Source organism: Lissotriton helveticus, chromosome 12 (assembly GCF_964261635.1).
Source record: "Lissotriton helveticus chromosome 12, aLisHel1.1, whole genome shotgun sequence".
Classification (NCBI taxonomy): Eukaryota; Metazoa; Chordata; class Amphibia; order Caudata; family Salamandridae; genus Lissotriton; species Lissotriton helveticus.
In genome coordinates this window covers 802,359,541-802,387,271 of record NC_136073.1, presented here as the reverse complement: position 1 = coordinate 802,387,271, position 27,731 = coordinate 802,359,541, and the positions used below count along the sequence as shown (strand labels likewise).

The 27,731-nt window shown below is 45.3% G+C and overlaps 1 protein-coding gene across 3 annotated transcripts in view; it reads left to right on the top strand.

Moving 5' to 3' along the window:
• The window catches only part of SETDB1 (SET domain bifurcated histone lysine methyltransferase 1), a 144,250-nt gene that overhangs the window by 49,874 nt on the left and 66,645 nt on the right, over window positions 1–27,731 (top strand). For 2 of the 3 annotated variants that reach the window (XM_078669410.1, XM_078669411.1), the window contains 5 exons: window positions 529–664; window positions 913–1,110; window positions 2,410–3,003; window positions 19,503–19,619; window positions 22,039–22,208. In XM_078669410.1, coding sequence (XP_078525536.1) covers window positions 529–664; window positions 913–1,110; window positions 2,410–3,003; window positions 19,503–19,619; window positions 22,039–22,208 — 1,215 coding nt within the window. The remainder of the gene's footprint in view (window positions 1–528; window positions 665–912; window positions 1,111–2,409; window positions 3,004–19,502; window positions 19,620–22,038; window positions 22,209–27,731) is intronic. The other variant, XM_078669412.1, reaches the window with a different exon arrangement.

Here is a 27,731-nt window from a genome sequence, read left to right as displayed (position 1 = left end):
TGTGTCCGTTACCAGAGTGTTGGTCCTGTATGGCTCTGGTTGGTCCTGGTGTCCTCTCACTTGGAGAAACAGATCTGACCTTCAGGAGCACAGGGTCATCTTCATGGGGAGCTGCTGCATCGGACTGGCTGGGGAGCTGCAACTCGGTGGACCTCACCCTGCATCTTTGGTGCCTGCTGCTGCAGGGGAGTAGCTCCTCTACTTCAAGGGAGTTTCGTCAGGCAATTGGCAAAGTCCTGGCAGCCGTCTGGGTTTCTTGGAGTCTGCACAGCGGCAGGACGAGCCTGCTTCTCCCATGATTGTAGGGGCAGCAGTCTGTCCGTCAGAGTTGTCAACAAGACAGTCGTTGATTTCAATTCTCATGACTGGACTTTTCTTTGTCCACTCCTTCTCTTGATCCATCGAAATCTCATAATTTACCAGGTAAAAAGTGGGGGTGACCATGTCAAAGGGGGGACATTTCCTGCAGAATATAATTAGTGTTCCTGGGTTATTCTGTGGTTTATTTGTGCTTCTTTCTCGCCCTAGGTGCTGTTCGAAGTAAAGGGCCCGTAGTACAGTATACTCAAGACTTAACTGGTGCGGAAACATCCGGCAGAGCCGTCGACCAATTCCAGCTGCTACCGCCTCCTTCATCTGATTCTCCACAACTGGTTGAAATGGAGTAAGTCTGGAACTATTTATTTTATTCCACTTCGTTGCACTGCCAAGAGGCTACGTGAACAGTTTGTTTTGCCTCCTGAGGCCAAATTTATCACCAGGAGAATCGTAGGGTACAGAATAGCCACTGCAAAATGGTTACAAGAAGAGAGGGCTTTGTTAGGTGTGCAAAAGTTTCTTTAGCAGCTAACCTGATGGACTCTTCTTTTTTTCCTCTGCTTCATTTACCTTTGCTACCTTTTCTCACGTAAGAAGTCCAGAAAGTCAAATGTCCCTGTCAAGGAAGCAGCAGGTGGCAAAGAAAAGCACTTCATTCCGTCCTGGGTCTGTGGGGTCTGGACAGTCCTCTCCATCATCCCCTGTTCTTAGTGAGGCTCCCTTGACGCCGGTTCAAACTCTCACTCCCACCCCAATGCCGACTAGCAGATCCTTAGTCAGCCAGCAGTATCGGTAAGTTACAACATTTCCTGGTGAGTAGTTTCAGACGGCATGGATGCAGATTTTTTTTTCTTATCTGGGGTGCTCTTATCAATATGATTTTGATGACAAAACTGCAACATTACCCCCTATTCTCCCTACAAAAAATATATGAACTTGTCAGTAGTAATCACTTCATATAATTTTTCCTGTGCAGGGAGGCTTTTTTAATTTATATGCAATGCTTCTCTCACTTTGTTTTTTTTTTTTTACTTACCAGGCCCAGTTTTCTCTTTCTGCAGCCTGCTCGCTTCCCAACTTAGATGACTCTGGAAACTGCCAGAGAAGTCATTACAATTCTCGCACCAGATTGTCCTATAAGCCCCTTTTCTTTCTCTACTAATGGGAATAGAAAGTGGACTTTTAGGTCACTGTTGAGCGCTCAGGGGTGCATATACGTTTGGAATTAGATATAGAGCTCCAGTGGAATCAGCAGACCCTTGAAATTCTGCCTTCTGATAGTTGAGGAAATGCCTACAGTGGTTTCTGGTTACAGAGTCACAGAAGCACCCTAACTATTCTCCACCATATCTCAGTTAAGAACTTGTCTTGGAAGTATTTGGTATTGCATTGTTTCATAATTTTTTTAGCAAGGCGTTTTAATTGTTGTACGTAATGCCACTTTAAAAAAAGCATAGAAGATTGCAGTGATAGACCTAGGGAAAGTATTACACTTTTTGGCAACTTTAGGGTGAAACCTACTGCTGCAGGGGAAGGGACTGCGTGTAAGTTGTAGCTCAGTGTAAGAGAACGTGTGCTGATTCTGGGTTTGAGAATGGCTTGAACAAGTACTAATTTTTATAGGCGGAGTGCTGAATTCCCCGGGAACTTTTCAAGTATAGTATGGAATAGGCCGTTACCATTGGATGCTGGGAAGGAAAGATCAGGCTAGATTAATCAAGAGGTCTTAAATGAGAATGTTGCCTCTGTTCATATTGCGATGTGCTATTGATTAGGAAAAGGACCTTCGCGATTGCCATCATATTGATTGTCTCAACTGAAAGGAAAATTATTGGCTCAGCCAGAAGCAGTACCCTCCAGAGCAAGGCTGGTGTTACATTGGTGGGTGATGTGAGGAAACATACAGCTTTGGCTTCTCCAGTGTTCACACCCTTGGAATCTGAGGGATGTACTAACATTGGAGAACATTGTTTACAAGTTGTTTACAAGTCAGTTGAACATATTTCATGTGATCGATTAACACCACTGTCTATTTACTTTTGGTCTGTAAGCTTTGCAGGAATGTCCTCACTTGTGTTTTCTGTCACACAGGTATACAACTGTGCCTGGTGCTCCTCATCAGTTCCCTGGGATGACGGATCGGGTCCCGGTGGATGTGTCCTACCGTGCCCCGACAGAGAAGCTGGTTTACATCCCTCACGTGTGTAACTATACATGCCTTTCCCAAGTGCGGCCCCGTAAAAAAGACCAGCATCGTGGCAAAAACCCACTTCTTGTGCCACTCCTCTATGACTTCCGTCGCATGACAGCCCGGCGGCGTGTAAACCGCAAGATGGGTTTTCATGTCATCTACAAGACTCCGTGCGGTCTGAGTATGCGCACAATGTTGGAGATAGAGCGCTATCTTTTTGAGACTGAGTGTGACTTCCTTTTCCTGGAAATGTTCTGCCTGGACCCCTATGTGCTGGTTGACCGCAAGTTCCAGCCCCAAAAACCCTACTATTATATTCCTGACTTAACGTTTGGCCGGGAGGATGTTCAGCTTTCCTGTGTGAATGAGATTGACACAACACCACCACCACAAGTGGCATATAGCAAGGAGAGGATACCCGGCAAAGGTGTTTACATCAACACCAGCTGGGAGTTCCTGGTGGGTTGCGACTGCACCGATGGCTGCAGAGACAAGTGAGTAGCAAAGCCATTATTATTTTTCTGTTCTCCATTGTGGAGTAAGATTTGAAAGATGGATTGATTTTATTTAGTTTATGAAGCTGTATAGTCTGCCTCAAAATACAGCAAAATACTACAACCATGAAGATAACCCATCGGGTAACAGTAAAATTGCAAGCTGAGATTAAATGTTCTTGTTTAAGACATAGCTGTGTTTATTTGGCCGTAGAACGCTTTCAGTGATACCGGCTGCGTTTATTGCATTTGTAGTATTTAACTTTGTTTTTCTTCGAATATTAACAGTTTCCATGAAAAGGAAACTCACCCTTGCATTTGTTTGTAATAGTTAATGGAGTAATTATGACTGTGAGAAGTTACTGCAACCTACTGGAGACTCACCTGTTCAAATGTGATCTTGTAACTAATATTGAAATAACTATCTGGTTGCGAAGGACTTAATGTGGGTTTACCAAGAACTTGCAGTGGGATCACAGCATGCCCATTTTGTACCATTTGTTGGCTGTGTCACTCATTTTTTTGGATTATTTGATGGATTGTCTTCCACCTACTGTCTTTGTTCATTCCACTGGAGCATTGCTTCATTACCATCATTCTGTTTTTCCCCTTCTTACTTTTAGAAAACTACCACTTTCTTTGTGGTGAAGCAATTCATGAGAGTGCATGTGTTTTCCAGGTCACTCCCTTCTGTGCTTCCCCTAGCAAATATCCTCTCTCCATGCTGAGTTTTGCTCTCACCTTTGTGTATTGCACTCTCTCTTGCTTGCTTCCCCTGCCCCAGCGCTTTGTCTTGCTCTTTACCTTGTTTTCTTCTCCCCAGCCCTCCTGTTCTCTTTATACAATGTGCTGCTTTTCTCATATACTTAAAAACATCTTTTTTACATCTTTTTAAAAAAAAAATGTATTTCCACACCCCTTCCCCTTGCTTCCCCTCCAAATGCCCACCTTTGTTACCACCCATCCATTTGATCCTTATTTTTTATTTTTTTTATTTTAAGTACTAGCAATTTTTGGGGGGGAACTCCATGATATAAATTGCTACCGGCCCCTCACCTTCGAACTAGTTTATTTTTTTTTAAAATAATTTACTTACCGAAACATCTTGCAACTGAAAATAAAAATAAAAAATAGTTCATGGGCCAGTTCATTGGCGTGCACACATGCGTGGTGACGCAGGTGTGCTCCTGAGAAATAAAGCAGCCATATCTGACACTGCACAGCATTGGCCAAAAATGCTGTTTGCAAATGTTGCACAACATCAGCAAACAACATTGGCATAACTAATAGGTCCAAAATGTTAGTCCTTGTAGTTTTGACAGGGCTTGATGAAAAGGTGCCTAGAAAATAGCGCAGTTGTATTCCAGATTCCAGTGAGCCACAATCAATATTAAAACGGATGAGATGCCAGCCTCCTCTAGTAAAGGCAATTGCAGATGCTGCCACCACTGCTTGCCTGATTTATGTTTCCTAATAAAACCGTTCCGTAGATTTGTCGCTTGTCGAAGAACGAAGCGGGTACGTGCCTTTGGCCAGCATTATACATATGTAGGGATTCTGGCCCGCTCATTATCTTGTCTAATTGAATTTGTCCCTTGAATGATGGCGGTAATTTAGTTCGATTTAGAAGTTATTAGTCTGTGAAAAGAGTGCCGCATAGTTGTACTTAAAAAGCCATTTGACCAGTGTTCTTGCCGATCTACTTGATTGATTGTGTATGTAGTTTTGAATCCTGGTATCTGACTAAACATTTTATTTTTTGCTGACATGATTTCAGAAATAAGCAGAAGATTCTCTTCTTTTTTTGCTTGTGTAAATGGTATCGAAAGAGCATCCTATATGTTTTTCCAGTACAGAAGCACAGTGGAACTGGTCAGGTTTCCTTTTGTAGTGTGGTTACCGAAAGCTAAGAGAGAGTTAAAAGATAAGCATGAGAAATCTGTGTTGTGTTCCATGTGTTATCAGGACCCACTGAAGTAATCTATTTATCAGTACAGACAACTCAAGGCCAATTTAATCCTTTACGCCAAGATTTCAAAGTTGTAACCAAGTCATAAACCTAAGACCACATGCTCAGAGCACAGGCAGGTCTTGTCTGTGGCATATGTAAGTGCTGACCTTGTGTGCTGATTTGATCTCTTCAGTAGCTCTTTAACTGGAGCAGTCTTTGAATTTTTCAAATCTTTTGCTACTCCTTAGACTTCTGCAAGAACATTGATTTTTCGAGGCAGGCTAAGAAATAATTAGTTACAATCATTTTGACAACAATTTTAGCACCACCCCAACAAACAAGTGGCAAAATAAAAAGAATGAATACGGGGGAAATAACTGTCATTTAACGGAATAGACAGTAAGCGATTACATTTAGATGCCGACCATCAGTTTGTCAGAGGATTCCAGCCATGGAGTCCATGTACACGCAGAAGGTTTTTTAGATGAATCCTAGCAAAAGCTCCAATTGATTGTGTGATGTAAAGGCACTACCATTAGAGATGTAACTGCCTGTCAAGGACCAACATCCTTAAAAGAGGCAGTCTTGTTTAGTCCATTATGTAACTCTGCAGTATGCTTTGACAGTAGTGCACACACTCCCATTAAAAATGCAGGGGGCAGTGCAACTAGCAAGGTCAAACTGTTTAATTTTAAAGTACATGATTCATGCAATAAACTAAGCATGCTGTAGTAAATGTATGGGTCAACAAAGCGGTTAAAAACAAGTATTTTAAATAGTCACAGAGCTTTGAGTGAGACAACTAGAGGACACATCATGGTGACATCTGTAATGAGTGGGTACGTGGGTGAGAACTGTCTCTTTGCACACTGTGTCCCCATTTATCCTGCACCCATTTTCTTGTCATAGTCTGATCACATAAAGGGAGAAGTGTCCCCAGAGCCAATTGTGCCAAAGTGAAGCGGAGTGCACTGCAGACATTGGTTCTAATGATCACCTGCAGAGACTTTAAAAAGAAAGCAACATGGATGAGCTAAGGAAGGACTTTACAATGTTTTAGATAATTTCCCTGTTTTAACATTTCATGATATTAGTTTGTTATCCCGGGGTTAGGTGAAATTGTTGCATGTTGCTGAGAAATTTATGAAACACTGGATAGTTAAAGGGGAGACCCAGTGAAGTGCTTATGTAGCTTGAAGATGTGGGCTTCTGATTGCACAGGCACCGTATGCTGCCACAGGGAGAAAGCAGAAGAGGGAGAAGGAGTTTGCGTTGGCTTGCAGCTGTAGATTAAACCCTTCCCCATATTGCTTGTCAGCCGGCTGGGCATAATGTCTTATACCCTTAAAAACTGTCTTTGGAGGTCCTGCCGTTTTAGATATTTCCTATCGGTCTATTTATGAGTATGGTGGTCTCTTTCAGGACTCAAGATACATAGTGGAGTCCTGAAAGTTTGTTGACCTCCGAGGGCACCCTCGAAAGACCACCATAGTCTACTGTGCGTGTGCAGTCTTCTTTCCTTTGTGGCAATTCTTGGCCAGAACCATCCATACGCTTCTTCATATTGACCCACTTTAAACTGGGAAAAAGCAACAAAGATTGTTCATTTCAATTTTATCCGCTTGTCAGGAGCTGTGCTCTGACATAACTGTCAAACACTATTCAGAACTGGGCTGCTGTGCCAAGGCTTCCTCAGTGATGATGAATTGTAGAAAATTATATGCAAAGCTAATATTAGTAGAGGGAGGGAAAAAAGCCTTGAGTATACATGTGCTACTATTGACGTTGAAAACCACTGGGCACCGTTTGTTCAATTCATATGTGCAGAGAGAGCGCAGTGCAGTTTGTGTGCAGACTTGGATACTAGAAAACAGCATGCATGCATCCTCTCCAATACCCTTCCTCAGGAAATTAGAGTTGACCATCCAGGCCAAAGTTCAACATGACACTGTCACTTTTCGTGCGTGACCGGTAGTTACATTTCAGTCCGCTGAAGCTGTGCATGCTGGGGATGTACCTCATGATGGCTGGATGAGCATAATGCCTTTTCTCTGTACGGCCTACAGTTGGGGCACTCTCCTACGACAGGATAGACACCCCTCATCACCCTCACTCCACCTCCTCATAGGCAATCTGCAAGCTCCCGAAGGAAGCAGGCTAATGAGCAGTGTAGGAAACTGGGCTTTTGTGGAAGTTATCCCCCCCTCCCACTTTTTGCCCCCTTTAGCTACTAGATGCTGATATTCAACTCTGACGGTGCACTGAGACCTGCTAACCAGACCTCGGTGCCAGTGCTCTTTCCCCAAAACAAGGTGTTGTCTAATTGTGCTACAATTGGCTAAGGACTTTAGCACCCTTGTAAGTCCCCTAGTAAATGGTACCCCAGGTACCTAGGGTGGGAGTGCTAAAGAGGGTTCCAAAGTGCTGCAGCAGTTCTTATGCCACCTGAAGGGACACACACACAAATTCCACACAGACTGCCATTGCACGCTGCGTGAAATTGTACAAATTATGAGTGAAAATATGACATGGCTCACTCCTGGGTGTCATGCCAGAGTTACTGCATCTAATATACGTAAGTCACACCTACAGCAAGCCCTTGAGCTGTAAGGCAGGGCGCATTATATTTTATGTGAGGACAGATCTGCATGAGCAGATAAGCCCCTGCGAGGTCTAGTTCTATTACTGGATATTGCAAGTGAGCAGGGAAGCCAATTAAAGGTATGTTCTGGGCACCGGTCAAACAAAGTTCCCCCCAGCTACATAATGGGATAATGGGTTCACTGAAACATATGGTGTTTCGTATCAAACACCTGGTATTAATAAACCCACACTCAGTCCAGTGATGGATGTTTTAATTCAATCACCCATAAGGTACCTTAGAGCTACCCCCTGAACCCTACCAGCCCTTTAGTGTGCTGGCTGACTGGTCCAGTCCAGCCTGCTACCACAGGTGAGTTTCTGACCTCCAGGGGTTCATGCTCTCTCAGGAGGTCAGGAACAGTGCCTGCTCTGGAGGGAGGTGTTTTACTACTCCTCCAGGAAGGCTGGTAAATTAGTATTCCAAGGCAAGGAGCTTTTGGTATGCGAATCTGGCTTCCCTCAAAGGTGAGGGGATACCAACCCCCCCCCCCCCCCCCCCCCCCGGACCATAAAGTCCACATTTGTAAGGCGCACAATCACCCGTAAGGGTCTCTAGGCGCTGGGGGCCGTCGGGAAGATTAAGCGAGCTATTGCCCAGAGTCACATGGTGCTGGGCTAACCTGCCGCCGGACCCGGGGATCGAACCGTGGTCCCCAGATTCCAGCGTCAGTCGCCCTGGCCGCGGCGCCACACCTCTTCCCTGACCATGGCCCATTTGGTGCAAATTAGTAGTCAGAGGCATGGCCTTCTCCGTCTGGTTCCACCTCTAAGGTGGGCTACCTGATGCAGTACGAAATTTAAAGGTCTGCCATCTTGGTGATGGCAGAATTAGGAACTCTGGGACAGGGTTAAGCCCACTTCCTACCGGAAGTGGTCATATAGGAGGTGTAGCGAACCCAGGGATAAGTAGCCCATTGGCTAGTACCCTACACTCCCATAAAAACCTTAAGTCCAGTATTTTGGGTAGCCCCTGGCACCAGGAAATCCGATTCCTGTCAACCTAAAAAATAGGACACAGAAGAGCTGCGAGAAGCAAGGCTTGTGGAGAAGCAACTGACTTGGTGCCAACTCTGCCGCCCTGTTTGCTGTACCTGCCAGATTGCGCTAAAGTTGTCTGGTCCTGCAGCTGCTGTGCATCCTAAAATCTGGGAGGACTGCCTGCCTTCAACAAAGACGCAGGAACTCCTGTGGAGTAGCAGAGCTGCTTTCCTGCATCCTGCAGGCACTCCGAAAGAACTGTGAGGACTCCGGGCCACCGCAAACCAGACACCCAACACACCACTGCACCGTGCCTCCTAGCCCGACTTCATGTTGGCCAGCTGTGCCAGCAGGGTCCCCCCAACCCTCCAAAGAAAAAGCCCACCTTGGGTTTGCCCACAGTGGACTCACCGCTGCTTGCAGCCTCTTTATGCAGGCTCCCTCTACCGTGAGTATTTCCGGTGACAAAAACAAGAAGCCTTAGAACACCTCTGCACCCGGCCACCTTTGCCCGAGGAGAAGAGGACCAAAGGTGTCTTCACATCCCCGAAACATTGTTAGACATGAGCTCCCTTGTTGGGTCAGTCTGACAGGTCTCCCAGTCCCAGCTTGCAGACTTTTTGCAACTGGACCACTTCCCATTAAATGAATGGTACACCCAGCACCGTAACACCTCTGCATCCAGACGCCCAAGGGCCTCCCAAGGTGAACTGTTATGTGACCTTGCACCTTGCTCCATACTCACCTTAAGTCCAGGTGACTGGTCCCGTAATTCGCTGTGAAGTGCCCGAATGCAGTACACGTTTTCTCCCATAGGATAACATTAGGCACCCGATGCCGAAAAGCAACTCTGCAACTGGCAATCCCAGTGCCACCCAAAGTGACCGTTTGGTGCTGCCTTGGAACTTGCCCCATACTTACCTTCAGTCCGAGAGATTGGCCGCGTACTTCGCCGTGAAGTACCTGTATGCGCAGTGTATGTCTTTCCTCCGTAGGATAACATTACTGCTTCAGAAATTGTAGTGCCCATTATTAAAAACTGTATCTGAAAGAGATACGTTAGTGATTTATTTATTTTATTTATTTATTCAAAGTTTTATATAGCGCGAACAAGATCCTTACAGATATCAGAGCGCTTCACAAAGACAGGGTAGGGGCAGTGGGAGTGAACCGAGATAATGGGAGCAGTATAATAGTCACTAACATGGTAGGATAATAGTAACATACATAAGGCATATCAATATACACTCAGGTAAACAAGTAATATAAGACGGTACAAGTCATTGATCTCAACACAGAGGTGTTCAGGTGCACCTTGGGTGTGTGAATGGCTTATATCAAAGCCTTAGTGTAGAGAGAACACTGAGTGAGGGTATCAGGAGAGAGAATCAGTAATCCAACGTGTATCATATATTGGTAGTGACACCAACAAGTTAGAAGTATAGTGCCAGAGGACAGGTGAACAGTGATACAAAGCAATGCAGAGTCTCCGATCCAGCACCAATAGTGTTCAGGAGATCTTGGCCAGAAGGATGGTTTTCACCTCTTTCTTGAATAGTGCAGCGGAGGAGATCAGCCTGGTTTCAGGCGGGAGCGCATTCCAGATCCTGGGTGCCATTCCAGAGAAGGAGCGCTTGCATGTTTTCTCTTTCCGGAATCTACGAGGTTTCAGGAGTAAGTTTTTTGAACTTCTATTGGATCTCGAACCTCCTGATATAGACAACTTTTGAGCGAGGTAGTTGGGTGCATTGTGGTGCACGGCCGCGTGTGTCATAACTGCAATTTTTAACTGTATTCTGGCTTCAAAAGGTAGCCATTTTAGAGCCTTTAAGTCTGGGGATATATGCGAGTGCTTTCTTGAGCCAGTTATGAGTCTCGCTGCAGCGTTCAGGGAGGCTCTTAAGGGTGCAGTTGTGGATAGCGGGAGTCCGCTGAGGGCCACGAGTCCGTAGTCTATTCGAGGGATGACTAAAGCTTGTACCGCATTTTGGAAGTCTTCAGCAGGGAGGAAGGGTTTAATTTTCCTCAATGTGTTGATTTGGAAATTGGCTGCTTTTGTGGCTTTGCTAACGTGCTGCTGCATGTTGAGCTTGGCATCGAGTGTGATGCCTAGGGATTTCGCCGAATCCACGATGGTAGGTTGGACATTGAGTGCTGTTAGGTTATTGAGCCATGTTTGGGTGGTGGAAATTTTCGCCGGGGGTGAGATGAGTAGGAACTCGGTTTTCAGAGCATTTAGTTTGAGGTGATTGTTTGCCAGCCACGATTGAGTGTTTATGAGCGTGGAATTCAGATGTTTGATGTCTTCCGGGGATTGTAGCTTTAGGTAGAGTTGAGTGTCGTCAGCGTACATATGGAATTGGACATTGGAAGCTTGGAGCAAGGTGGCGAGTGGTTCCATGACGAGGTTGAACAGTGTGGGGGAGAGAGAGGATCCTTGTGGAACACCTAGATCTGTAGGCACAGGTGTAGATAGCACATTGTCGATCTTGAACTTCTGTGACCGGTTGTGAAGGAAGGACGAAAACCATTTGAGAACAGTTCCCGATAGACCCATTCTGGTGCTTAGCAGCTCCAGCAAGTTCTCATGTTTGACCGTGTCAAATGCTGACGAGAGATCAAGAAGGATGAGGAGGCAGGACTCATTGCGATCAAGAATTTGGAGGGCGTCATCAATTATGTGTGTCATAGCTGTTTCCGTGCTATGTTTCGCTCGGAAGCCTGATTGATGAGGGTTGAGGAGGTCAAATTGGTCAATGTGTTTAGTTAGTTTTAGTTGGACACATTTTTCCAGCAGTTTGGCCAGGGTGGGGATATTGGTGATGGGCCGGTAATTGTTTAGGTCAGACGGATCAGCTGTGGGTTTCTTGAGTATAGGCGTGACTTGCCCCACCTTGAGTGAGTCCGGAATGAGGCCTTGTTGCAGGGAGCTGTTGACGATTTTGGTCCAGAGGGGGAGGAGCAAGGGGATGAAGTCTTTTACTACATTAGCAGGTAGAGGGTCTGTGAGGTGATTAGAGGGCTTCAAGGTGCAGAGCAGTTTGTGTATTTCTTCTTCCGAGTAGGTATCGAAGTGCAGCCAAGATGCCTTGTTTTTAGGTTGAGTGTATGACATTCTGGTGTTGTTGGGGAATCGACTTACATCCATGATGAGGTCATTTCTTATATTGTCAGTCTTTATCTTAAAGAAAGCAGAGAAGGCTTCACAGTGTGGGGTGTCGCTAGTTGTGCTGTTTGATTGTAGGGGTTGTGTCTTTGTTTGGGTCTTGATTAGTTCGAACAGCTTTCTTGGCCTGTTTTTTGCTTGGTCCAACTGGCGTCTAAAGAAGTCCGCCTTTGTGCGCTTAATTTTCCTGAAGTAGGCATTTCTCTTGTTCTTAAGCCTTTTGAGGTGAAGTGCTGAAGGGTCCGATCTCCAGGTGCGCTCTGCCATTCGCATAGTACGCCTGTCGTCATTGAGACTATCATCATACCCGGGATTAGAGGTTTTGGTGGAGACTCTCTTCAGTTGCAGTGGGGCGACTTCATTGACTACTGTGTTCATAGAGTCAAGGTAGTGGTCCATCAGTGATTGAACATCCGAGGCACCTGAAGGGGGAAGGAGGAGATTGCTGATGTGGGGAGGCAGGGTAGAGGGGTTGAGGTTCTTCAAGTCCCTTTTCCCTGTTTTGGATTTGATTGGTTGAGCTGGGTTAAGTTTAACTTTTTCATTGATAAAGAAGGTGATAATATGGTGATCAGACCAGTCGCAGGGTTGAATCGCCTCCAGTTGTGTGGAGTTCTCTTTGGCAATGATGAGATCGAGTATCGAGCCTTTGTCGTGTGTTGGTCTATCGCATATTTGGGTGAGGTCAAGCGCATTAAGGAAAGTTTTGAGGCCATTCACCACTGCATCTTTCTGATCGTTCCAGTGGAGATTGAAGTCACCCAGGTAGACTTGGGTGGTCTGCTGACCGGCATTGGAAGTGATCATGTCCATGAGTTGTTGGGTGAATATGAGATTGTCACCAGGCGGGTGATAGATGAGATGTAAAGCACAAACTTGTTTGCCCTCGCTGGTGATGTCGAGGCAGAGGAGTTCACTGGAGGGGAGGGAGGGGGGGGTGACTTAAGTAACGGAGAGGTTGCTCCTAAAAATGCATGCAATTCCCCCGCCCGTCTTGCCAGGAGACCTGTCCAGCCTGATGATGTGATAATTGGGGGGGACTAGTATGTCCATAATCGGGGCAGAGGCTTCAGTAAGCCACGTTTCAGTTAGAATGGCTAGGTCCAGATCCCTAGCTGAGACGAGATCAGCGATGTCGGAGGAGTGTCTCTGGGCCGATCTGCAATTGAGTAGGATGCATTTGAGTTTGGGAGAGGGAAGGGTGGTCGAGCTTTCTAGTGTGAGGGGAACTTTTCTGAGGTTGTTAGGGACGGAACCTCTGTTGTTGAGTGTTGGGAGCCTCAGAGGGTTTGTAAGAATTGTGGGTATGGGGATGTGTGTGTTGGATATGCGTTTTACCGGACCTGGGCCATAAGAGCGTAGTAGAGAGCATAAGTCACGGTTCGACAATGTGTTGAGGACACGACGGGGGCGGTGGGCGTTAGTGCGAACGGGGATAGTCGGCCAGCGCGGGTGTCGTTGGAGGCGAGTGTATGTAGGGAGGGTGCGTCGTTTGTGGGGTAGAGGGATGGTGGGAGGTAGACTGGGCTGTGAGGAGAGAAGCTCTTTTATTGCGTGGACATCTTTTTTGATTTGTAGAATATCCTCTTTGACTTGCTGGAGGGTGTATAAAGTCTGGTCAGGAGGTGGATTAGGGATGGTGTTTGTGGTGAGAGCCATTGGTGAGTCATTGAGTAGTGAGCTGGAAAGCGAGCAGGGTAACGAGGGGGTGGATATACTAGTGTTGTTGGAGGGTTCTGTGGTGCTAAGGAGTGGGATGGCATTCAAAGTGGGGGCCTTTTTGTGGGCGAGGGGCGTGGGTGAAGTAGGTGAAATGGGAGGTCGGTGGGAGGCATGGGAAGTGACGTCAGTGGGAGACGGAGCCGTTGGGTAGAAGAGTGAGTGAAGGCTGAAGATAGTGGGGGAGACAGGAGGAAAGTGGGGGCTGAGAATAGGAGGTGGGAGAGAGGGGGATGCTGAGGTAGGAGAGGCGGTATGTTCTGTATCTTTTGTTGGGCGGGTGAGAGTGTCTTGGGTGGGAGTGGGGAGGGAGCTGTGGAGGGAGAGGTATCCGCGGTGGGGGGGATGGGAGGGGGGGGTGGATAAACTCCAAATGGTGGTGTGTGCAGATGGTGGCGTGTGGGTGAAAGTTAATATGTCAGATGTGGGAGACTCGTGGGTGGGAGTGGGGAGAGGGCTGGGGAGAGAGATGGGTCTGCCGTGGGGGGGAAGGGAGGAGGGGGTGGATAAGCTCCGAGCGATGGTGTGTTCAGATGGTGGCGTGTTGTGAATGGGAGTTGTTATGTCGGGGGGGAGAGGGATGGGGGAGGTATGAGTGGGGGTATGATGGGTCATGTTAGTGGGGCGGCTAGTATATGGGGTGAGGGCATTTATGACTGTTCTTGTGGAGTGAGGGGCGTTAACAGCAGGTGGGCCATTTACTGGGGTGCTAGGGGTATGGATGTTGTAGGTGGGGGCTGCGATGTCAGGGGTGGTAATGCTGGTGGAGTTCTGGGTGGGGGTCCGCAGCATGGAAAGGTGTTCTTTGAACTTGGGGAACAGGTTGTCTAGCAGTTCCAGGTTCTTATCCGTGGATTGTATTAGGACAATCCCGTTATTGTAGATAGTAATGGTAGTCCTGCCAGGGAAGAGGTGGGAAGGTGTGATAGAGAGAGTTAGGCCATGAGATGTTTTCCTGGTGGTGGAGACGGTGAGTAGGGATAGGAACGTTTTTCTCCATTGGGCTCTGCGTGAGGTGTGGAAGATGATATCAGTATTCAGGGCTCCATTGCCATGTGAGAAGTAGGTGTCGGCAAAGGGTGTTTCAGGGTGCGACCTCAAGAAGTTATGTTTAAAACGTTTAGTGGCTTTTTTGGTCAGTGTGGGAGGGTAGTTAATTCTAAAAGTGTGCGTGCCGTTGAGCTCCATTTTAGAAGGCTGTGATGTTGGGTGTAGGAGATAGGACGACAATAAAAACTGTCAGCCGCTAATTACAGTGCAAAGGAGTGACACTTGTGAGTGATCAGTGTGTAAGAGGTAGGAGTCAGTGCATCAATGTGTAAGAGGTAGAAGTCAGTGCACTCCAAGAACAACAATGCATAGGTGCAGCTTACTTAATGTATCCTATATGCGAGGTAGCAGTCAACTTACAACATGTACAAAATATGAGAGGTAGCACCGGTTAGGTGGAATCATATTTACACATCAGCGTGTACGAGGTAGCAGCGGTGTAGTCTAGGTGTAGAAGGTGACAGGGAGCAGCTTACATGACTAAACGAGGTGGCTGAGGTAGTAATAATAGTAATCAGTGCAACATCGTGAGGTACCTTACATCGACGAACCAACAAGTAAGTGAGGTAGCGAACAGTGAGTGATAGGGATAAAGGTGAGATATGTGCGGCTTACCATATATATAGTATGAGAATAGGGCTAGACTATTAAAGAATTACTGAATCCCATATATGTGCAAACAAATTACAGCAATAACAAGTACGACACTAGAATATGAGGTAGCACTCAGTGCACTGTCAGTGGGTAAAAGTGACGATGGGTGTAAGTTGCGTAAGGTGTAGGGTACTAGTAGTAGTATAATACTGTAGTGAAAGGTGGATACTTCAACACATCAAGAGCACTAGGTTACATAAATTGTAAAATACAATAATAATAAATCCCGCAGTAAAAGACAAATATTTAAGAACACCAATATTTAACTACAGAGCTAAGTGGAGACCTTCGTACCGATAGTAAATAATGGTCAGAAGGACTAGTCCATGATGGCCGCCAAAGAGAGCAAGAGTAGTTTAAAGATGGCCACCAAGTAGGGGGGATGTAGTCATTAGTCCTCTTTTAGTTGTTGCTGTTTTGATAGCAGGGCAGAGCAGTTTCAGATTCCATTCCGGCTGGCTCAGGGTCCTGCATACCAAGGGGAGTCTTATCTCAGATTTGTTATCTGAGGAGGAGCTGCTGAGGGGCCTCGTATGTTCAGGCGGGGGTAGAGTGTTCAGTTTATGGCCCCGGCCATTTTGAGGACAATATGTTTTTTTTTTTGTACAGGATGAATCACTAGGGAAATCGAGTGGGGCAGAAAAAGTAACTTATCCAGCAAGAAGTATTGGGGCAGTAAATACCTTAGTCAGCTTTCACTTTGGCAAGCGATCTGCAATCCCCGCAGCAGGGGCAAATACGACCTTATTTGCCAGCATTTGCATAACACCGATGTAGTGGTGCCCAGGTCAACAGGCTCACCGGCCGTCACTGCTCCCAAGTATTGCATCCATGCAGCACATCCAATAGAGAAAGAAACGTGAGCGTGCACAGGATCGCAGATCAGAGCAGCTCATTGAGCAGATCAGGGCAGATCCTCCCCAAGGCAAATCCTTCCTCCTTGCCTAGCTCACCCCCAGAAGCTGGGTGAGCGGTGTGATGAACGGTGTGATCGGGGTGAGAGGGAGAGCCGAGCCAGACCCCTAGGTCCTCTCCCCCACTCCTAGCACGATAGCTGTTGTTGCAGGCGGAGGACGAGCTGCCCTTCCCCCGTCCGGGCGGGACACGCCGATCACAGCCCGCGAATATCAGCCAGGCTGGGAAGCCCAGACTCGCCCGCTCTCCGCCAGTCCGCTCCGTCCCTCGCCTCCTTCAGCCTCACGACCATCAGGTGCTCAGCTCCCCAGATGTCGTCACAGAGAGGCGCAGGGGGACAGACCAGCCGAGCTGGATTTGGCACGCTCCGGTCATGCCCCGCGGAGCCTACCCCCTCAATGCCTGCAGGGGTGGTGGCGAGGTGGAGACACTCTCCTCGGGGCTGCCAGGTCCCCGGTGTGTCCTCAGGTCCGTCCGTTGCCGTCACGGGCGTTCTCCCCAGCTCCAGCGGTGACGAGCGGAGCCACAGAACGCCAGCATCCCTCCCGTGAGCAGCCCAGCACCCACGGCGATCCTCCGGAGTGGCAAGCGGTGCAGGGCCCCAGCGACGCCCCCACAGCCTCCCCAGCTTCAGCGGAGATGGGTCGGGTCACAGCTCGCCAGTAGCCCTCCTGTGGGCCGCCCAGCATTCACGGTGAACTCCCGACGTAGCCAGCGCTGAAGTCCTCACCGGTCCGGTGCAGACACTGGAACCGAGCGACGCCTCCAGGGGATCCTGGACTCCAACTCCTCCGATGTCCAGCGTCGAGCAGCAGTCCTCTCCCCAGCTCGCCCCACCGTCCAGGGCTCCGCTGCAGTTCTGGTGAGTGTTTTGCAATCCAGTTACTTTTATGTAAAACCTGTTTCCTGCTGTAAATCCAGTTACTTGTTTTTGTACAGCGCAGATGGGTGCTGTCCGGGATAATTCCAAAAAGGGATCCCAGGCACTAGGAGCTCCGGACTGGAGCTCTTACCAGGCGGCCATCTTAGCACTTACTCGTGAGTAATCTTAGCCATCTTAGCACTTATACGTGATAGATTCCTTACCTTTGAATATCTCCAGTTGTCAGACTGGATCCGGAAAGTTTTTATGTCCGCAGTACCCCTGCGCGTTGGTAGGTGGCGTCATGCGGCTCCCGTGTCTGTCGCTGGCGTCGTAAGCGCTGAGATGATGTCACGGAGACTACTTCGGCGCCACCCATGCGCGCTGACATCAGTTCTTTCTTTTTCTGTGCCAGCAAGCTCAGATCCGGTTAGAGAATGTTCCCTAGTCACTTTTTGACTAACTTTTTGAGACTTTTGTCTCTACATCTTTGACTCCTGGTGCCAAGTAGGGATGCCTGGGTTTAAATCCTGCGAGGCCTGTTGCCGTACGATGTTGGTGGCCGATCCCCATGGCATCTGTCTCCACTGTCTGGAGCGCAACCATGACTCCCGGTCATGTTCCGACTGTCTGGCCATGGCTCCGAAGGCTTTGCGAAAGCGTTACCGAAAGCTGCTGGAGGCCAGGCAGTTGTCTCCGCGGCATTCGAGGTCCAGGGGTCACTCGAGGGACCGACCTCGGAGCCATCATCATCACTCCTCGGGGTCTTCAACCTCGGAATCGGGTAAGCGAAAGCTTATTCCTTGCCTCTAGGTCTGATATAAAATCCAGTTCCTGAACCAGCGCAACTCTGGAGGTTGCACCATTCTCCTTCAGAAATAGCCAACTCTGGTTTGGTGGTATCCACATGAAAAACAAGCCTCATAAATGTGTTGGTGCTCTTAATCCGCGTAGCTCTACAGCCCTGTTTTTTCTTTCTTTCTGTAGGTGATGATAAATGGAGTGCTATTATGTATATTGCTGTATTTTTCCACCAGTCTTGTGTGTCAGAATGACCTTAATTATTACAAAGAGCTCGACCGACAATCTGCAGATCGGAGCGACGGTTAAATAATTCCCAATCATATTTCAGCTCACTTTCCCTAACCTGTTTGTCTGTTTCCTATGCAAAGTGCCCTAATGTTGTTCCAGTTTAAATGGGTGTTTTACTTTGCCAAGCCTACATTTTGCAAAGCCATGCATAATTTCCGAACATACTTTATGCTGTAATCAGGGCAACAGTCTGAATTCACCACTCTACATCTTCCGTCAGCAGCTGGTCCATGGGTCTAATTTCACCCATGGACCATGTATACCTTTATCACTAATGATACCTTATGGAGCAAGGAGCTTATCTTTAGAGCTATGCTCCAAAAAGGTGCAAACAGTGCCCTTTGCAGACGCTTGACCTTCTTCCTTCCAAGAGAGATCTCGCCATGGTCATTCTCCCTTGTTGATGAGGTTACAACAAGCATGGCAAGAAAACACACGTGTTAGCACCGCCATTCAGGCATTTAGATGACAAACAGCTCTTTAGCATTTACCAATCAAACATTTATGTTACAAACAATTAGGTTAGTCTGCTCTTCTGGACCATATGCCTGTTACATTCTCTAATATTATTTGCAGTCATGTTAACATGCATTGAGGTCAGTCTTGCATGTAACATGCATTATCATCACACAAAATCCCGCCACAGTAATCTGACATAATCGTTATGTCAGGGGTGTGCATAAGGTTAAGATCCTTTTCTCCTTTACATCTCCCAGACGTGTCATGCATTTTTGATTCTGAAGAGGGACTCGACCAGTTTGTTCGCGTGGCTTGACATGCATTCTTACAAAATATGTGAAAGGATTCTTGGTCCTGCTAAGGTGCAGGAAGGGACCTGGTTATTCACAGAACATACCATGTTTCCATCATTAATCTAAACAGCCAGTGGTCGGAATGATTTGCTAGACATCCTGGTATATTGTTCCACCTCATACCTGCTAAAAAGATCAACTTATATTCCTAGCTCAATTGATTCAAGGAATTACCAGTTGCTTGAGAATTGTAGATGTCTTGAAGCTGTACAATAAACCAGCATTCGATATTGAATTTGAGGGTAATTTCCGCTAAATTCATGCAGCCCTAGCACATGGATTAATAAAAAGTACACAATGATCAAAGGCAGTCAATTATCCCGATGGAGAGGTTAGGGACCGGCAACATCATTTCCCCAACTCCCTCGGGACCTGGGTGGTAGCAGTTAGCATCACCTTTGGTTTTTACCTCTCCCTTCAGGAGTTCAGATCGAAATCTCGCTTTGTTTCCCTCATGCAGGAAATCTAGGCATCTGCCAAAAAGGATCCGCAATCTTATGCTTGCTTATTTCCAGAGATGTCAAATTGTATGTTCTTATCCCCAATGATAATTAGTAAACATAATGTGGTGTTAGTGCCTCTGAAGATTGACTCTTGTTCAGTTAACATTCCTGTTTTCTACAATCCCTCAATGCCCTTGTTGTTTTATGATTCCAGGTCAAGGTGTGCTTGCCACCAGATGACTCTGCAAGCATCCACCTGCTTGCCCGGTGGGCCTCCCACCGGCACTGTGGGTTTTGATCACAAGAGACTAGAAGAATGTCTTCCAACGGGGTAAGCATGAGATGTCTGCAAGGAAGTATTTGTTCGAAATGTGTCCACTTATTTTGTAGCAAGACCTCTGACATGTTGCCTGCAGATAGATGTATTTAGACCTTTCTTGCATTGTTGATTGATGTCTTCCTATTTATCTGTAGCTGTTCGTGGTCAAATTAATTTTTTCCCCCCTAATATACCATTCTAATCGATATTCACCCCTGCAGGTTTCTTGTGTTAACAATCTCTCTTGGCGCCAGACTGGATCTGGGCAATTCTGCTGCAGTTCCATGTCACTGGCTCCAGGAGGCAGTTCACGTGGTCTCTTGTGAAATCTGTGACACCAGAAGTTAAATCTGGATTCCTATACTGTGTACAGCTGTGACATGTTTTCTTTTTTTGACTTGCATCTCACCAGACACAGAGCCCCTGACCGATTTACTCAAAAATCCTAACATGTTACTGCTTTCTTCAGTGCCATGTGTACTTCACAAAGTCTGTATATGGTCATGGGTGTTCTTGCATGACTCTGCAGTGTGTGGTATTGGCATCATGGGCCATCAGAAGGCTTCAGCTCACTCTTGTGATCCGGATCGGCACACAGTTATTTTAGTTCCAAATTTGATGATTCACATCCAAAATTCATTTACAGTCAAAAGATTAGACATTGGAAAAATCACCATTTCTGACTATTTTGAGAACGTTCCTATGGTCAGATTTTTTGGCATGTGCAGAAAATGATTCCAAATGTGAATTGTATTGTGCTTCATGTTGAATAACCACTTTTTAAGGCCACAGAGTGACCAAATATGCAATTTTTATAGACTTTCCCTCCTACTCAGAAGCTTGTGCTTCGACCGATTCCAAGCATGAAAATGACTCTAAACATACATATTTTAGTTAAAAAGGTGATGATTCACACCTGACAGTCATTTACAGTCAAAAGCTTAAAGATTTTAAAAATATCACTATTTCTGTCCATTCTGAGAAAGTTCATATGGTCCGGGGTGATCGATTTTCATCAGAAAACTGATTTTTTGGCATGTACAAAAAATAATTCCAAATCTCATTTGTATCATGCCTCTGTCGTAATGTGGTTATTCCATATTAGAATCATGTGCTCTCCATGTGGTACCTACCAAACTCAAGAATTATCACTTGTGTGAGGTTCTACATTCCCTCACCACATCCATTCTCTATTCAACCGTACAATAAAGATAAAAAAAACTTTGTTTTGTTCCCCTGCCACTCTGTCAAGAGGAGGATGACTCTGCTTTAACTTTATAGCTAGTGTTAAAATTGAGCTGAGTATTAGCACAACCTAGTTGGAATTCGATTGAGGCCCGTGCAATGGTTGGGTCCTCCAAAGACAAGTTGCACCTAACTACTTTGACACGAAAACAGAAAGGCCTTGATTGCAGTTGTAAACCGCTCCTTCATCTGCAGAATCCGAGACGAAATTCAGTTTTGACAAGTTTGTAGGGCACAAATAAGTAGATCTACTTTTGGAGACCAGGACAATCACCTATCAATTACTGCATTGGAGGTTTCTTAATTTGTCTTGATGCAAAAATACCCTTTTCAGTTTATTTTTTATTTTTCTTCAGACCTACTGTAATTCATTCACCATTTATATCAAACGTTTTTCCTGTTTTTTGCAAGAAACTGATCAATTTACATTTCTTTGATTCCATTTCCTCTACCCCTAATTTGAAATGAAACAACGTTGTTTTTCTCCTAAACCTGTAAAGTGGCTTCTCAACACTGTTTGCTATGACTAATGGAATAGCTCTTTTTGAAGTAATCCGAGGACTCATTAAGCAGTGCTCTTACCCTTGGGTGATATCATTCCCCATGAGCTCCATGTTGCTATGACACAGCAATCTGTTAACATTGTTTGCAAGCATTCCTGGTGCTACTCTTCTTTGAGAGATGATGGATCAGTCCGTGCCAATAAATGTGCTTGTTGTAAGTAGCCTTTCTTTGTCAACCATCCTCCAACAGATGTTAAATCTATCTAAATGTGCCTTAGAAAATCCTGCTGATGAAGAAATTGAAGGAAGTTACTGCTAGTGCTAATTTGTAGATTAGACAAGGTATACTTTCCTTTACCAAGCTTGTTATGTGTCTCACCCCTCTTAGAATAACATGGTTTATCCTTCCTTCTACTAAACAAGCAAATTGTATAATTAAGCTTGTAAGCCTTCATCTGCCTAACTACATGCCATTCCATGTGAATAATATCAATTTGTGATCAATGAACTAATGTTTTCTAAATCTTCCTAAAGCCTTTCCTTACACTGTGGGTTCTAATATTAAAAACATGGGACTCTTGTAGATGCAAGGGCAGGAGATTTGGTATCACAGGTAGGAATGATGTTCCTCCAGCAAGTTTCTACCTGTCAGTAATACTCTTGCTTCTTGGTCTTGTTTGCAGGGTGTATGAGTGCAACAAGAGGTGCAAATGTAACATGAATATGTGCACAAACCGCCTGGTGCAGCATGGACTGCATGTACGCCTACAGCTCTTTAAAACTCAGAACAAGGGCTGGGGAATCCGTTGCCTAGACGACATTGCCAAAGGCTCATTTGTTTGCATCTATGCAGGTAACCATGCTATTCACAATTGGGGATGGATCGAAAGATTAAAAATAAGGAATTATCATGGCTAAATTGTTATGTGATGTGGAATGGCTCGAAATTTTGGCCTCCATGGTAACCATGCATTTGATGTAGTAACACAACGCCACTATCTCATCATCTTTTACTATGTGGTCAGAGAGTAAATTCCACAAAATTAAACATTTGTTCCAAATACATGTACAAATAATTACAAAGTGTATATACATTGTATTATGAAAAAAACGATGGATTTAGGCCCAGATCTCTGTACTGGGGTGGATGTATGACATTGTTCTGCATTCTGTCCATCAACTGTTGTTTTTGCATTTATACATTGTATTATTACATAGAAGGCTACAGTATGCAACAATAAGGAAATATACAGGTTATAGCATAGCCTCCCGCAAACATTTTCTCATACTCTTATCAACTGACATCGAAAAAGGAGTAAAAAGCGATTGTAGGCAAGTTCACAAGACAAAATGGGAAGGGAATGAAAAAAGGTTAGTGGCTAGGCGACAACAAACTTAAGCAAGAGTTGTATAATGTGGGATTAGCTATTTATAGTGCACAATAAATTGTTTTGATATGGTCTCGGGTAAATAGCCTTTCACCTGTTTTTCAAACAAAAAGCTTAAGTGATAATTGGAAACCCATGTTGGTAATCCATTCATTTTCGTTTAGAAGCTTGTTACTTTTAGGGATCAGAAAGGTTTGAGTCTTACTGAACTTTCTCAGCATGGATACTGTGCGAGACTTGCATTTCAGGATCTTGTTGCCTCACCAGCATACATGTAGTTGACATGTTGTTAGGCTAGCTTATTTGAGGAGGCATATATTCATTTCACATTTCCATGCTTTCTTTATTAGTTTCATCGACAAACTTCAGATGCTGTTGCCGGTCTCTGGATTCGGCTGATAACCATTTTCGAGTCATAATAAAGTGTGTTTTCTCTTTCTTGATGTTGACTTTCTAGTTATACTAACGTAATTGTCAACAGGGGTGAAGACCTATATCAAAGCCATTACCTAAATATAACCATTACAAGTAACACACTATAATCTTAAAGGAAAATTATTTTAAATCGACCTAATCTGAATACATTTAGATAACAAAAAGATAAGGAAACCTATTTAATCAATTTTAAGTTAAATGTTTGATAAGTTATTTGATATAAATACTTTAAACTTTAAAATTAACGATACGTTTGCATTAATAAATATACAATCAAACACAAATTAGTTAACAAAGTAAGTTGGATTTTAATTTAATGCAATTTCAGTTAGGGGGTAGTTTGATGGTTAGTCATTTAACAGGTAATTTAACTTTAAGCTTAATTAAAATTCAGAATAAATTACTTACTGTTTGAATGCCTTTGTATGTCTGATAAGTATAGATGTTCTAATGCAGACGTTAGAAACTGATCAGTGTTTTTTTAATTCTGTCTGTAAAAAGCAAAAATGTAGAATCTGTGTTTAGATTGATAGCAGCCTCAACAGATAGGCATTTGACTGTCATTTTAATGAAACAGATCCCAGAATTCCAAGATGCAGTTCTGTGCCAGTTATCCTCAATCGCTTTTTCATTGTTGTGGTATAAGAATTCCCGAGCACTAGCTTTGGCTTTTTACATTGCCTTACTTTGTAAAATCAGATTTGGAAATATCTGTGTAGCTTGTCTTGATGTTTTTAGACACCTGAACCCTTGCTGGCATAGGTGCCTTTTTCTACTTTCACCACTCTGTGGTTTCTGGATTCCTTTTGTTTATACAAGTAAATCTGTGGAGTAAGAATCCTTCTTATTTACTCTACCTCCCCCCTCTTGTTTTTTGTACGTTTCTTCATTCCTGCCAGCATTTTAATAGGTGTTCAACTTACAGTGGTAAAAATACTGGAATTATGAATATATTTGATTAAAGATGTCTAGGTGAATGGACTAGCTGCATTTGGTTGTTAGAGAAACAGGTTGGCCCAAAAACATTGTAAAGACACAGTCATACTATCATTATTTGCCTATATAAGCCATTCTCCTTCGCCCAGCGTCCTTTTGTCCATACAGAAACAAATATATTTTCAACATTCTCGTAATAAAACATTTTGACTGCTAAAAGTAAATCTAATTTTCCCCTAAAACTCTCCTGATAAGACTGTATCTATCTTAAAAATTGAATATTCACCGTAGTGTCCATTGCACAGACAGGTGCTATTCTCTGTAAAAGCCCTGGGATTGCTAGACTCGGTGTAGGGATAGAAAGGTTTCCCATAGAGCACTCTCTTCATTCCTTGTACATATACATATATCACACTATTTCAGTTTACATCTTTTCGCTCTAATCTTTGGTCTCCATCTGAGAGCTCTCTTTACAACATCGGTGTAAAAAGTATTCTTAGGCACTTTTTGACATAACTATAAAGACTTGGTAACTAAGCATCTTTTTTTTTTCTTTTTTTTTTAAACAAGCAGTTGATAGTAGAATGCTAACATCAGTCCAGTTGGCCCTTCTGGATGGGATAGCGCCTGTTTAAAAGGCGTCAGTTGCTGTGGAAAAGTTTCTATCATTGAATTGGATAGCAGTACATAAGTCAGACACTGCCTCCTGAATTCTTACTGCAGAACAGACACATGAGTCTGACCTCCTCGAGGAACCTGGTTAAATTTTTTTGACTATTTTTGTTGCTGTTCTGGATTACCTACATTGAAGAGGGGAATTTGCTTGCCATTATATTTTGTTAAATATTTTTTAATTTTTATGAAGATGCCATCGTAAAAAGGGAAAGAAACCTAATTGTAAGCCTTACCGTTCTTTATTGTTATCTAAAGTAAATAAAAAATTGAGCAAAAGTTAAAACCAGATTAAGGAAGAGGTGATTACATGCCTCCTAATTTCTGAACCAATTGTGACTACCTCACACTGAACGTCTTTGAGAGTCTATACAGCAGCCTGCTGCTTTAACCCCTTCCATGCGGCCGGGATTCCCCCGCTGTGCTGTACACAAACGAGCAGGGCCGTGACGAACCCCATCCGTCATCAGCACACGAGCACCGTAGTGCATGACGGCTGGGGTTCGTCATCAGCATGGAAGGGGTTAAAGTGGTATAGCTGCCTACTTAATCATCCTGACTAATAAAACGGCCTTTTCCTCCAAGTATTTTGATTTTTAATTCCTATTGGATGAAAAAAATAAATGTGTTCTTTATAGATGGCCATTGGTTCTAAAATACTTTTTTTGAGACAAATAGATCTATTTGAAAACATGTTCATTGCTCTCTCACACAGAAAGACTTGTTCGGTGCTTGTGATTTTAATGACGGGTAACATGAAGAACCTGGATTAAGAATCAGTTATGTTTCCATCTGTCCTCTTTCTGCTTAGAGGGGAGCATAGAAGATCAGTGGTGAAAGCAAAACAGTACGATAGCATGCTATCCTGGTGGCATTTATCCTTCTGGCATGATAGAGTAAGCATGAGGTATTTTCTGGGTTTCTGTTGGGTACTTTTAATCGCAGATACTTAATGGAGGGAATTCTTGTGTTCTGGTAGGTGTCTTCCTGGTCACTTAATGAGCAGCGCAGTATATAATTACCACTCCTGCGCGCTGGCATCTGCACCTTTCTTTCCACACCCTTTGAAGACGATGTGGAGTAGCAGCTACAATTTTGATAGTTTTCTCACCTCTCCAAAAAACATTTCAGTGCGCGTGTGAACTCGTGGAGACTTTGGAAGTGCAGGACACTGGCGCTCGGCTCTCAGTCCGCGCCAGTGTCCTGAGTGCATACGCGCCATCAAATATCGCCAAACTTACCCCAGAGGCGGCGAAAATGCGACTGATACAGTAGAGGCTAAGCGGGTGCCTTGCAGACCGGGATAAGACCCGTTTTGAGCCTCGCCGGGGCTCCGTGATTTCAGCTGCGGATTGAAGCAAAATGGCGCCCGCTGTGCTTGGAGGGAGGAAGGGCTGCTGATATCCATGCGCCTTATCGGTGCGGCTTGGGAAGGCTTGTAGTGCTTACACTACTATCGTGACCCCTGAATGAGTGGTGCGCGGGTTGCTGCATACCGCGATCGAAGGAGCTGCTAAACGCGACCGGAGGAACAGGGACCATCGGCGCAGACACGTGGTTTTCTGGAGGGAGCAATACTACCAGCTAGTGAGGTGGGGACGCAATAATACGGCCTAGTGTGATCAAAGGGCAGCGGGAGCAATTTCAGTACCGGACAACTAGACCAGGGATAGAAAACAGTAGTGAACCGAAACCCTGCCTGATCGTGCCTGACCCTAAAATGGCAGCCGGAACTCAGCATAAACTTGACTAAACGAGGGGGAATTCAAAGTAAGTGTCTCGGCGATGTCAAACACCTCAGCCCAGCAAGAAAGATGTAAGGAAGGAGGGGTTCTGTGCCCTCCCCACAGTCCAACAAGCACTGACCGTGCTCAGCAGTGGGCAACAACACAACCTGCTAATATCCGTGCGCGCCAGGGCATCACCGCGTCCATGATGCAGGCGAGCCAGCGACCCACCACGAAGAGCCCAGCGCTCCTGCACCTCTCCAGGCCCCGTGCTCCTCCACCACCAACAGCTCTGCACCCGGGCGGGTGCCATTTTCTGCAGGGAAGCTCCGGAGCTCACCAGGTCAGTTCGGGGGCAGACTAAGGGACTATCGGACCACCAAGAGCCTGCTTTTAGCTGCGCTGTGCCCCCCACGCACAACGCCACCACCCACATCGTGTTTAACTGGGCTCTGGTGAGAGGCCCCCCTCCTCCTTCCCTTTAAACTTTGTTTTGACTTTGCTGCCTCCCGTTCTGCGATCAGCTGCCTTGGCGCCTGTGGTCTTTCTTCCCTGACCCCTGGTCTCCGGATTGAACTCCTCTGCCCCAGCTCCTCATGGACGATGAGGCTGTGACTTTGCTGCGGACTGCCTTTCTCCCCCCAGACTTGCTGGCTATGGCAGCCCTCTTCCTGGACTTTCGGACTTGGACCTTTATGCTCCCTGCCATTTTCGTTTTATGACTCGCTTCTTCTTCTACCTTTCTCCTCCGCCATTTTAGCGATCTCTAACCTCCCCCTCTGTCCTAGAGACCTTTCTATTGTCTCTCCTGTTGCCTCTGACACACTCCTCACTGTCTTACTCATTACTATCTGCTTCCCTCTCTCGTTTGTCTCACTTTCCTGCCCTTCTCTGCCCCTCCCTTGGTGCTGTGACTGCATCCCCCTCCAACCCCACTAAATGGAACTCTGCTTTTCTGTATATAGAGATAACTCTAATCACTAGTATATGCAGTAGACCATTGTACTCTCTACCACTCCTTTGCGACTTAGTGTATATCCATTCATATCCCTTCCCTATGTATATAGAGATAACTCTAATCACTAGTATATGCAGTAGACCTTGGTGCTCTGCTATTCCTATGTGACATTTATAGAATATCCATTCATATCCCTTCCCTGTGTATATAGAGATAACTCTAATCACTAGTATATGCAGTAGACCATTGTACTCTCTACC